The sequence below is a fragment of the Scyliorhinus canicula genome, chromosome 13 (assembly GCF_902713615.1).
Source record: "Scyliorhinus canicula chromosome 13, sScyCan1.1, whole genome shotgun sequence".
Taxonomy (NCBI): domain Eukaryota; kingdom Metazoa; phylum Chordata; class Chondrichthyes; order Carcharhiniformes; family Scyliorhinidae; genus Scyliorhinus; species Scyliorhinus canicula.
Genome location: NC_052158.1, coordinates 138,871,491 through 138,884,484, shown reverse-complemented (window position 1 = coordinate 138,884,484; position 12,994 = coordinate 138,871,491). Strand labels below are relative to the sequence as shown.

The window sequence follows — 12,994 nt, the reverse complement described above, 5'->3', positions numbered from 1 at the left end:
GTAGAGATCAGGATTTATCAGGATTGGAACGCGGAGGTGGCGTAGAGAAGGGCTGGTTTTAATCGGACGAAGGCAGTGCTTCACAAGAAGGGGGTGAAGTTTGGCCTGTTACAGCCGGCACGCCTCTGGGTCACTTACAAAGATCGCCAGCTCTACTTCGATTCCCCGGAGGATGCCTGGGCCTTCGTCCAGGCAAAGAAGTTGGGCTCGAACTGAGGACTGGGGTGCTGGGGACTGATGTACATAGTCCGGAGGCTTTGTCCTCTGTGGTACCCCTTCGTTTTTCTGGTTGAGGTTGTTAATGTCTTGTTGCCTTTTTTTTTGCTTTTTCGCGTTTTGGGGCTCTTATGTATTCATTTTGGTGCTTTCTTGTTTTTTCACTGGTGGAGGGCTGGGGAGCTGTTTGCGGGCCCGCTGGGTCATGCGCCCTTCTTTTTCCTGCTTGTCGGGTCGGGGGCAGGGTCCGAGATGGAAGTGCGGGCTTTCTTCCCGTGCTGGAGGAGCAGCGGGCTTGACCGGCACTGGGTGGGGGGAGTGGTGGTTGTGTTGCACTGGGGAGGGTCATTGGGGTGGCGGGAGCAGCCAGGGTCAGCAGGAATCGGCTGGCTTACGGAAGTACGATGGAAGGGATTACGCAGCTGAGGGGGGGGGGCGGGGAATAGGGGGGAGGTACTGGGTTGCTGCTGGAGGGGCTGAAGGGGAACTGCTGTTGATGGGGGGAGTTGGGAGGAGGGTCTGCCACCGTGGGGAAGGGCCTGGGGGGTTTTGTGGGCACGTGGTGAGCCAAGGGAGGGTCATGGCTGACCGGCACAGAGGGCGGGGGAGGACTCGCCCGATTCGGCTGATCACATGGAATGTGAGGGGGCTGAATGGGCCGGTGAAGCGGTCCCGGGTCTTGGCGCACTTGAGTGGGCTGGGTGCAGACGTAGCCATGCTCCAGGAGACGCACCTTAAGGTGGCGGACCAGGTGAGGCTGAGAAGAGGTTGGGTTGGGCAAGTGTTCCACTCGGGGCTAGATGCAAAGAATCGGGGGGGGGGGGGGGGGGCAATTTTAGTTGGTAAGAGCATGTCGTTCATGCCGTCGAGTGTGGTGGCAGACAGCTGTGGTAGATACATAATGGTGAGTGGTAGGCTTCAAGGGGAGCAGGTGGTTCTGGTTAATGTGCACGCCCCCAACTGGGACGATGCGGGTTTCATGCGGCGAACGTTGAGCCGGATTCCGGACCTGGGGACGGGGGGCTTGATAATGGGAGGGGATTTTAATACTGTGTTGGACCCAGCTCTGCATCGTTCGAGGTCTAAGACGGGAAAGAGGCCGGCAGCGGCCTCAGTGCTGAGGGGGTTCATGGATCAGATGGGAGGGGTAGACCATTGGAGGTTTTTGAGGCCAGGAGGTAGGGAGTTTTCCTTTTTCTCCCATGTCCACAAGGCTTATTCCCGGATTGATTGTTTTGTCCTCAGCAGGGCACTAATCCCGAGAGCGGTGGGGGCGGAGTATTCAGCGATAGTCATATCTGACCACGCTCCGCATTCGGTGGACCTGGAGCTGGGGGAGGGGAAGGATCAGCTCCCGCTGTGAAGGTTAGATGTGGGGCTTCTGTCACAGGAGGAAGTACGTGGGCGGGTCCATAGGTGCATAGAGGGGTATTTGGAAGCTAATGACAACGGGGAGGTGCAAGTTGGGGTGGTCTGGGAAACGCTGAAGGCAGTGGTTAGAGGGGAGCTGATATCTATCCGGGCGCACAGGGAGAGGGCGGAGAGGGAGAGGTTGGTGGAAGAAATGGTAAGGGTGGACAGGAAGTATGCAGATGTCCCGGAAGAGAGGCTTTTGAGGAAGCGTCGCAGTATCCAAGCGGAGTTCGATATACTGACCACCCGGAAGGCGGAGGCGCAGTGGAGGAGGGCGCGGGGGTTGGGGGGGGTGATGAATACAGGGAGAAGGCAAGTCGGATGCTGCCCCACCAGCTCCGGAAGCGGGAGGCAGCGAGAGAGATAGGGGGAGTCACAGATGCAGGAGGGAACCTGGTGCGGAGTGGTAGAGACATCAGTGGGGTGTTCAGATCCTTTTACGAGGAGCTGTACCGGTCAGTGTCCCCGAGGGATGTGGGCGGGACGGACCGCTTTCTAGACAAGCTGGAGTTCCCAAGAGTGGAGGAGGAGCGGGTTGAGGGGCTGGGGGCCCCAATCGAGTTGGAGGAGCTGATTGAGGTGCTGGGGAGCATGCAGACAGGGAAAGCACCGGGACCTGAAGGATTCCCGGTGGAGTTTTATAAGAAGTTCTCAGACCTGCTGGGCCCGCTGTTAGTGAGGACCCTGAATGAGGCGAGGGGGGGGGGGGCTTTGCCCCCGACGATGTCTAGAGCAATAATTTCACTAATTCTGAAGCAGGATAAGGACCCCCTCCAGTGTGGGTCTTACAGGCCGATCTCGCTCCTCAACGTGGACGCAAAGTTGTTGGCCAAGATACTGTCCAGGGGGGTGGAAGATGTGGTCCTGCTGGTTATCCATGAGGACCAGACGGGGTTTGTGAAGGGGAGGCAGCTAATGGTCAATGTGCGGCGGCTTCTTAATGTTATAACGATGTCGGCGGCGGATGGGGAGGCGGAAATAGTAGCATCGATGGATGCGGAAAAGGCCTTCGATAGGGTGGAGTGGAGCTACCTGTGGGAGGTGCTGAGGAGATTTGGGATTGGTGAGGGATTCATTGAGTGGGTGAAGCTGCTGTATAGTTCCCCGGTAGCGAGCGTGGTGACAAACGTGAGGAGGTCGGAGGATTTTCAGTTGTCCCGGGGGACGAGGCAGGGGCGTCCCTTGTCTCCCCTGCTCTTCGCATTAGCGATTGAGCCCCTGGCCATGGCGCTGAGGGATTCGAAGGCCTGGAGGGGGATTGTGCGAGGGGGGGGGGGGGGGGGGGGGAGGAGGAGCACCGGCTGTCGTTGTACGCGGATGATATACTGCTGTATATTGCGGATCTGGCAGAGAGGAGCTTTAGATGTCTAGGTGTCCAGATAGCTGGGAGCTGGGGGGGCCCTGCATAGGCTAAACTTTTCGAGGTTGGTGGAACAGATGGAGGAGGAATTTAGGAGGTTGGATGCGTTGCCACTCTCCTTGGCGGGCAGGGTCCAGTCGGTTAAGATGATGGTGCTCCCGAGGTTTTTGTTTCTCTTCCAGTGTATCCTCATCTTGATCCCGAAGGCTGTTTTTAGGAGGGTGAATAAGAGTATTCTGGGGTTCGTGTGGGCACGGAAGGCCCCGAGAGTGAGGAGGGTATTCCTGGAGCGAGGAAGGGAGGTAGGTGGTTTGGCATTGCCCAACCTGTGTGGGTATTATTGGGCTGCAAATGTGGCGATGATCCTTAGGTGCGTGATGGAGGGGGTAGGTGCCGCATGGAAGAGGATGGAGGCGGCGTCCTGTGCGGACACGACTTTGGAGACACAGGTGACGGCCCCGCTCCCACTCCCCCCGGCAAAGTATTCTACGAGTCCAGTAGTGGTGGCTTCCCTCGAATTCTGGGGCCAGTGGAGGCGGCATTGGGGGGGGGGGGGGGGGGGGGGGGAGTGAAGGCCTCAATCTGGACCCCGATACGGGGCAACCATCGGTTTGCACCAGGGAGAATAGATGGTGGATTTTTGAGTTGGCACAGGGCAGGCATCAGGCAGATGGGGGACCTCTTCCTCGACGGGAAGTTTGTGACTTTAGAGGAGTTGGAGGGGAAGTGGTGTCTCCCCCCGGGAATACTTTCAGGTACATGCAGGTTAGGGCGTTTGTTAGGCGGCAGATGACGGAGTTTCCCCTACTACCGCCAAGGGGGGTGCAGGATAGGGTGCTCTCGGGGACATGGGTCGGTGAGGGTAGGACCTTGGCAACTTATCAGGTGATGCAGGAGGGGGAGGAGGCCTCGGTGGATGGACGCGAAGCCCCTGAGCCCGGAATCCTGGATCAGCGACATGGCCGGGTTCATTAAACTGGAGAGGGTCAAGTTTGCCCTAAGGGGGTCGGTACAAGGGTTCTTCCGGCGGTGGCAGCCTTTTCTTGATTTCCTGGCGGAGTTTTAGAGGGTGGTCAATCTCAGCAGAAACCCGGGGGGGGGGGGGGGTGGATTATGGGTCTGTTCAGGGGGTTTGTTTTTGCAACTATACGTTTGTTACTTTTTTTGTTGTTAATTTATTGCTTTGTATGGGGGGGGGGGGGCTTTTGTTTCTGTTTTTTCTACGCCTTGTTTATTTTATTGTTGGGAGAAAATTTTGTTGTTGAAACATTTGAATAAAAAGATCATCCAGTGGGTGCAACTATAAAGGAAAGGTTACGGCCCCAGGAAAGGAAGAGGAACGGTTAACACGTGCACCTCAAAATATTATGGGATGAACTGTCCAAAGCAGAACAGCAGGCTTCTTGAAGTGACGCATGAAAGATAATTGAGAGGTTGAAGATAATGAATAGTCAGAAGAATCTTTAGTTTCATGAGAGGATTAGCCATGGCTTCATTTAACTATGTGGCGTTAGATAGTGTTTCCACCTCAACAGCATGTGGAACAGATTGGCTAAAGTATTATCACATGTCGACACAAGGTCAGGGGAGATGAAAAGTTTACTTCTACTTTTTTGGCCACATATTTGAGAGTAGATCTATTGACATAACAACCACGTTTTTGCATTACATTTTGTGATGTTTCGCTTTGTGAAATAGATCCAAAATGGAGTAAAGATTGACATCTGGTCTCCTCCTTCACCCACTGGCTAACAATGAACAATTTCTTCCAGCTTTATTACAGGATAAAAATGTTACCAAATGAGCCACATTTCGAATATCTATGATATAAATGCATGCCCTGCACAAAGAAAACAGCATGCATTCTAAAAAGAGGCATCATTAGTGCTCTGAGATTGATTAAAAGGGAGGTAATTAATTCAACATACTTTCTTCATGTTAGCCCCAAGCTGTGGATAAGGAGGCCTGTTGACATGGTACCAATCCACTGGCACAGTGACCTTCTCATATAATTGGAATATTACTAAGCCATCAGTCAGGTCACTGGGTTGAAGCAAAACAGCAGCAGGTAAGCATTTTATGTAAACTTTACAAGTGTCAAACAAGCATAATGATGAAATGTGTGTAACCAAATTGCCATAACCAGTCTTTTCTCTTTATGGATGTTGACAGACCTGCTATGCACGTATACCATATTCTGTTTTATTCCTTATTTTTAACAGTCTGGTGAAGAGGACAATGAAGTGCAATGCTTTGTTAATTGGTCGAGGGATGTGGCGAACGCAGTCATAATTTATTGCTCAACCACAGCTGCCCTTTAGGTGGCGATGGTGGGCCTTCGCTTTCAACACTTTCAGTTCTTGCTAATGTTTCCACGATGGGGTTCGGTAGGGAGCTCCAGGATTTCGACCCAACAGTTATAAATTGATGCATTGTGCCAGGTACAGGTTAGAATCCTGGTAGCTAAGCATGTGACCCTGTACACAGGAAACGCCTGCCGTCAGCGGAACCTTAAAGAATTTGGTGAAAGTGAGATCCAATGTGAAGGGAAAAGTAAACAAATTCAATAGAAAACCTATCCCAGTTCAAGAATAGTTTGGACCCTTCCTCCATGACCCAACACTAGACCATTCCTCCATGATCCAACACCCAATTGACTGTGCTAAACTCCATTTTAACTGTTCACTTTATTTAGATGGTTGGGACACCCATCGGGAGCGAACAAAATGTTACTCCCGTGTTCCAGACATGGTTTAATTTGTGTATTATGCACTATTTGCATTAACTTTACTGGCTTACACTGATGTATCCCAATATTTTATTAGCTTTGTCAAATTGTCTAGAATAAGAGATTTATTTTCAAAGTCCTTTTCCAAACTTTTTTTTTTGAAAGTTCTACTCTATTTATTGTATATTTATAATCATGTAGTTTTTCACCCAATGTGCAATTGTCAGTGTTGAATTTAGTTGGTTTGACAGATGTGCAGCTGATACAAAATCAGTCTGCAGATCATTTTAAAAAATAAATTTAGAGTACCCAATTCATTATTTCCAACTAAGGGGCAATTTAGCGTGGCCAATCCACCTACCCTGCACATCTTTGGGTTGGTAACATGGGGAGAATGTGCAAACTCCACACGGACAGTGACCCAGGGCCAGGATCGAACGTGGGATCTCGGTGTCGTGAGGCAGCAGTGCTAACCACTGCGCCACCGTGCTGCCTTTTTATTGTTTATTTATCCATGGGATGAGTGGAAAGGTTATCCATGGGATGAGTGGAAAGGTTGCTGGAAAGGTTAGCAATTGTTGCCCACCCCTAATTATCCTTGAACTGAATGGCTGCCAATAATTGACCACATAAGGGCCTCAACTGGTGCAAGAACGGGCGCTTCAGAGGCCTTGTCTGCCCCAGCGTAAAATTGCCGAGATGAGGGTGGGCAAGAACCCAGAAGGAAGGCCATTCTAATTTACCCTCTTTCCCCCCCCCCCCTCCCTAAAAACATACTTGAGGGGGGGGGGGTCTAGCTTTCAATTCCATATTTTATTATTCTGCCGTGGTAGGATTTGTGCATTAGCCTGGCCTCTGGATTACTTGCTCATTGACATTGCCATGCACCATCATCACCCCACCCCAAGAGAGTAGCTGGGAAAGAAATGGGACAAACAACAGAAACAGGGAGGGGTTTAATGGGAAGTAGTGTTTCCCAGAGCTCTGTGGTGACTCCTTTATAGAATCACAATGCAGAAGGAGGCCATTCGGCACATGGAGTCTACACCGACCCTCTGAAAGAGCACCTTACATGGGCCCAATCTCCCTAAACCCGTAACCCCCATCTAATCTTTGGACACTAAGGGACAATTTAGCGCTGCCAATCCGCCTAACCTGCACATCTTTGGACTGTGGGAGGAAACCGGCGCACCTGGAGGAAACCACGCCAACATGGAGAGAATGTGCAATTTCACACAGTGACCCAAGGCCGAAATTGAACCCGGGATCCTTGCGCTGAGGTAGCAGTGCTAACCACTGTGCCACCCTTTACTCAACAAAAATATGTTAAATGGTTAGCGAAAAGGAAAAATTAATTGCAAGTTCATTTTGATAACTGAAAGGGATTTGTGGTGGCCAGTATAATTAACAGTAGTGTCGTGTGTTATTCAAAAGGAGCCAAGAAACAAACGCCTCGTCTTACATGCATGGATGCTATTAGAAGTAATGATACAGGGAAAGGACTTCAGGATAGTCAGTGATTGCGTTCATAAGAAATCTAAGATAACTATGGAGAAAGTAAAGTAAACAGGATTCTGTTCAAAATTAAAGAGTGGTATACTTTGGTTATATAGATACATTCACAAATTGTTGCCAAATCTGCTGAGGGACATTAAGGAATGTGAAATGTCATGGATAAGCCATATTTTCCTCAAACACTGAAGTTCCTGATGCATTGGGGAAGAGTTTTCCACTTCCTCTTGAAACTAGTTTTTATTTATCTAGTTCCCTCCTTTATTATTAGCAGTACAAGCAGCTGGAGAAGACACAGTATCACTTAGTGGCTCAGTGACGAGGCTAGTAATCTTTTCTTACCCCTAGTTTGTATCGTCTATTGATGGGGACATAGTTAGTTTTAATTGTGCACATTAGAAGCAGCAAAGTTCCAAGCATGACCTCACGTTATGTTATGTAATACCCCACGTCCATGAACCCAGACTGACATCACCTTTTGTTTGCACTCTTGTAGCCATTTTCTTTGCTCTACTATGGACTCCAACTGCTTCAAGTTTCGCGCAAAATTGTTCATATGGAGTGTATCAAGAAATTTTTGGACATCCAAAACAAATCTGTCAGGCATCCCCCTTTTGTTTTCTTAGATTATCCTTAACCTAGTCAATGAGCCAAGACTGGGTCTATACAGGAAGCAGTTTTTCAGTACTTAAATTTCCAATAGAAGCAACAGATTACAGATCATTCACTTCTTTATAGAAGAATCATCAAACTGAAGATAAATATGTTTTACCTGTAAAGGTGATTGACAAAGGGACTCACCCCCTGTGAATTCATCCAGTTCCTGAAGGTCCTTTCTTCCCTCGATTCACCTTGAACAATACAGGATTAATGGAGTAAGAACTGAGTGGCGTGGCAACCAAGTTAAAGAACCTCATAAAGACTGGTGCAACAGGCCAGGAAATAGGGGGGAAAATAACAGAGTACTTGATTCTCCAGTATGATTTTATTGGTCTGAAAGTCACTTGGATGTACTTACCTATTGTCCACAGCAGTCACATCCTGCTGGTTACTTTAACAAAAAGGCTTAACTCATCGGATTTATTGAAAAAAGCATCATCCCTCATAATTTGCTTTCAAAATAATGGCAAAGCTAATGGCGTTCACAAATGCTGCAGCAATTTCAACTGAGGGCAAATGATTGCCGGAATGAGGAACTTCAGTTAGGAATATGGATTGGAGAAGCTGGACTGTTTTCCTTGGGAGGAAAGGAGGCAGATCGGTGTTTTGGTAGAGATGTTCAAAAATAACGAGGGGTCTGAAGAGTAGATAGGGAGAAACTGTTCTGCTCGTGAAAGGATCAAGAACGAGAGGGCACAGATTTAAAGCAATTGGCAAAAATAAGCAACAGTGATAGAAAAAAACACTTCACGCAGTGAGTGGCTGCGGTGTGGCAGGCACTGCCTGAGAGCACGGTGGAGGGACGTTTAATTGAAGCATTTAAAAGGGATTTAAGCTATTATCCAGAAAAGGAAGAACGGACAGGGTTACAGGCATAACAGCACGTGAATTGCTCAGAGAGCTGGTGTAGACATGATGGGCAGAATGGTCGCCTCTGCACTGTGACAATTCTATGATGTATGTGGAAATCCAAACATCATTGCCAGAGTTTCAGTTGCATAAACAGTATCCCCGTGTTTGGCTTGCTATTGAAATGTGTTGAACAACAAGTATCTGCTCAGTAGAATCAAAGTAAGACTCATGACAAGAGGTGAGAGTTAAATAAGAACATAAGAACTAGGAGCAGGAGTAGGCCATATGGCCCCTCGGGCCTGCTCCGCCATTCAATTAGATCATGGCTGATCTTTTGTGGACTCAGCTCCACTTTCCGGCCCGAACACCATAACCCTTAATCCCTTTATTCTTCAAAAAACGATCTATCTTTATCTTAAAAACATTTAATGAAGGAGCCTCAAATGCTTCACTGGGCAAGGAATTCCATAGATTCACAACCCTATGGGTGAAGAAGTTCCTCCTAAACTCAGTCCTAAATCTAAATGATGTAACATAATTTAGAGGTTAAATGATGTAACAAGCCTGTCTTGGAGCAATTTAAGTTCCTTATATATGTAATTAAGCCTGGATTTGCTGTCAGAGATCCTTTTAACAATGAACGAAGCATTAATTACAGACAGTGCACCTCTCTGGTACTGGAAATTAACAGTGTGGAGGCCCGTCTCTTCTGGCTTAATTGTTTTTTTTGCATTTTAACAGTAACTACAATTTACTTTCCTGTAAAGCACTTTGAGATTCCCCGCGGTGTATGAAAGGCACTATATGAATGGAAGCTTTTTTGTTGGATATGCAATTATTGTAAATATAATTTTCTTTATATTCTTTCATGGGATGAGGGCATCGTTCGCCAGGACATATGTTTCCTGACCCTAATTTACCGGGAGGTTTGTTTAGCCATATCAAAGGGCAGGTCAAGAGTCTATTACATTAGTGTGGATCTGGAGTCACACATAGACCAATTATGGTAAGGGTGGCAGATTTCTTTCCATAAAAGGGCATTCATGAATCAGATGGGAGTTTACAACAATCAGCGATGGCTGTCATCATCACCATTCCGGAGACATTACCATTGTCATCACTCCCTTTAACCTGCTTTAACGTTTCTCCTCCCTCTGTTCAATCTTTCTTTCCCTCTTTTTATTTCTTTCTCCTCCCGATTTGATGACACTAATTTACATTTTCCTTCCTAGTCTTCGTCCTTTAACCCAATTGGCATATCTCTCTCTTAAACCATTGCTTATCCTGTTCACTCGGATCGCCAGTTTCCCCGCTGTGGTCTTATCAGCTCACACTGTCAACAACCTGCACTGCAAAATATCATAATTACACAGATAAGGGCAAGGCTTGTTAATGGTGGCTGTCATTCATTGCCCAGCTGCTGCAAATTACAGGTCACTATATCTACAGTACAATTTTAATGCATTTAATACATTTCAAATGACTTGTTCTGCAACTGCGTCATTTAAAAAAAATACATTTCAGTTGTTTTTTCTGTTAACTCCATAGAGCATTAATTAAGATTCCCCAGCATGGAAGGGTGTTACTCCTGCACTCATTACTGGATTCCAAGTGATTTTATTTCCTTCTAGAGGATTGTGGGTTTTCCTAGTATTACTTCAGCAAAATAGTAAAATCTCAGATTCCAGCATTACATTTTTTAATGATTGGGAAGATGCACTCAAAGTAACTTATTTACAAGGTTGCTTCATTGGCTTCAAACTAGTCCATAGTCCACTCTTTCTAACTGGAAAAACTCCTGCCATTGGAGTCCACCCATGCTAGGTGTTGCTTGGTTGCTCGACCACAGGACCCTTTCTCGATAAGGCTAGTCTTAATGTGACAATCACTCCAAATGAGGAACTCAAAGGCTGAACTATACCCTATGGTCTATGTCCATGATGGTACAATGTAGCTAGCTAAACAAAGTTGAGACAAAAACTTCCATTCAGTGGCCACAATAAATTATAACCCTCTGGTCATTAACAGGAATTGTCAGAATATTAAGTAGTCCAAAAATATAGAGAGCACACATGGTCCCGCACTCTCCCCATCCAGGAACAGGTCCAATATCCCCATCCCAGTGCACACCATGGTCCAGCAATATCCCCATCCCAGTGCACACCATGGTCCAGCATATCCCAATCCCAGTGCACACATGGTCCAGCAATATCCCTTCCCAGTGCACACCATGGTCCAGCAATATCCCCTTCCCAGTGCACACCATGGTCCAGCAATACCCCCATCCCAGTGCACACCATGGTCCAGCAATATCCCCATCCCAGTGCACACATGGTCCAGCAATATCCCCATCCAGTGCACACCATGGTCCAGCAATATCCCCATCCCAGTGCACACATGGTCCAGCAATATCCCCATCCCAGTGCACACCATGGTCCCAATATCCCCTTCCCAGTGCACACCATGGTCCAGCAATATCCCCATCCCAGTGCACACATGGTCCAGCAATATCCCCTTCCCAGTGCACACCATGGTCCAGCAATATCCCCATCCCAGTGCACACATGGTCCAGCAATATCCCTTCCCAGTGCACACCATGGTCCAGCAATATCCCCATCCCAGTGCACACATGGCCCAGCAATATCCCCATCCCAGTGCACACCATGGTCCAGCAATATCCCCTTCCCAGTGCACACCATGGTCCAGCAATATCCCCTTCCCAGTGCACACCATGGTCCAGCAATATCACCATCCCAGTGCACCACCATGGTCCAGCAATATCCCCTTCCCAGTGCAACACCATGGTCCAGCAATATCCCCTTCCCAGTGCACACATGGTCCAGCAATATCCCCATCCCAGTGCACACCATGGTCCCAGCAATATCCCATCACCAGTGCACACATGGTCCAGCAATATCCCCATCCCAGTGCACCCATGGTCCAGCAATACTCCCCATCCCAGTGCACACCACTGGTCCAGCACTATCCCTTCCCAGTGGCACACCATGGTCCAGCAATATCCCCATCCCAGGCAACATGTCAGCAATATCCCCATCCCAGGAATGAAGATAAGTACAACAAAAATCTTTCCATTGCTGCAAGTCTGATGATATAGGACAGGAGAAGAAATAATAATAATCTTTATTGTCACAAGTAGGCTTACATTAACACAGCAATGAAGTTACTGTGAAAAGCCCCTAGTCGCCATACACAAGAGGGAGAATTCAGAATGTCCAAATTACCTAATAGCACGTATTTTGGGAGTTGGGGGAGGAAACTAGAGCACCCGGAGGAAACCCACGCAGACACAAGGCAGACGTGCAAACTCCACACAGACAGTGACCCAAGCGCTGTGAAGCCATAGTGCTAACCACTGTGCTACTGTACTGCCCAATGCCTCCTTTGTCAGATGAAACTTCCTGGTTAATGTTCACAATGGGTTAATTTACATATTCAAAATTGAATTTCCGCTGCAAAGGTAAACTAGGGTTTACTATTCCATTCGATAGTTGTTAAATAGAATTGCGAAAACATTGTGCAATATGAAAATAATCCAGCATCAAGTCCAGGACTGAGCCATTGTCAACTGTGACATTTAAATTACCACCGGATATCTTTCTAGAATAGGATTTATTCTAAAACTGAGAACTTTGGGAGCTGGTTTAGCTCACCAGGCTAAATCGCTGGCTTTTAAAGCAGACCAAGCAGGCCAACAGCACGGTTCGATTCCCGTACCAGCCTCCCCGGACAGGCGCCGGAATGTGGCGACTAGGGGCTTTTCACAGTAACTTCATTGAAGCCTACTCGTGACAATAAGCCATTTTCATTTTCATTTCATTTTCAACTTTGAAGGGAAAATCAAATCAAATCTGTATATTATTCAGTGATATCCTCCTGAAGGGGAATGGTACTTGACTGTCTGACCTTTCATTGCCTGTTCCTTCCTCGTGAAGCCCCATATACACTTACTTATTATACTTTGATATACCCAGTTTAAGTTGACAAGGTGACAGATGGAGTATAATGTGGGAAGCATGAGGTTATTCATCTTTGTAGGAAGAATAGAGAAACAGAATATTTCTTAAAAGGTGAGGAACTTTTTAATGCTGATATTCGGAGAGACTTTGGTGCATTCGAACAAAGAACTCACGCTGGTACAGCAAGCAATTTGGATGAGAATACCGGTGTGTTGCCCTGTATCACAAGGAGATTGGAGTACAATAGTAAGTCTTGCTGCAATTGTACAAGGTTTT

The 12,994-nt window shown here is 47.5% G+C and overlaps 1 protein-coding gene across 3 annotated transcripts in view; it reads right to left on the bottom strand.

Annotated features, from left to right (window-relative positions):
- LOC119976786 (plastin-1-like) overlaps positions 1–12,994 on the bottom strand; it is a 198,577-nt gene that overhangs the window by 22,977 nt on the left and 162,606 nt on the right. For all 3 annotated transcript variants that reach the window (XM_038817566.1, XM_038817568.1, XM_038817569.1), the window contains exons 11-12: positions 8,002–8,080; positions 4,918–5,032 (exon numbers count right to left, since the gene is read on the bottom strand). In XM_038817566.1, the coding sequence (XP_038673494.1) occupies positions 4,918–5,032; positions 8,002–8,080 (194 nt within the window). The remainder of the gene's footprint in view (positions 1–4,917; positions 5,033–8,001; positions 8,081–12,994) is intronic.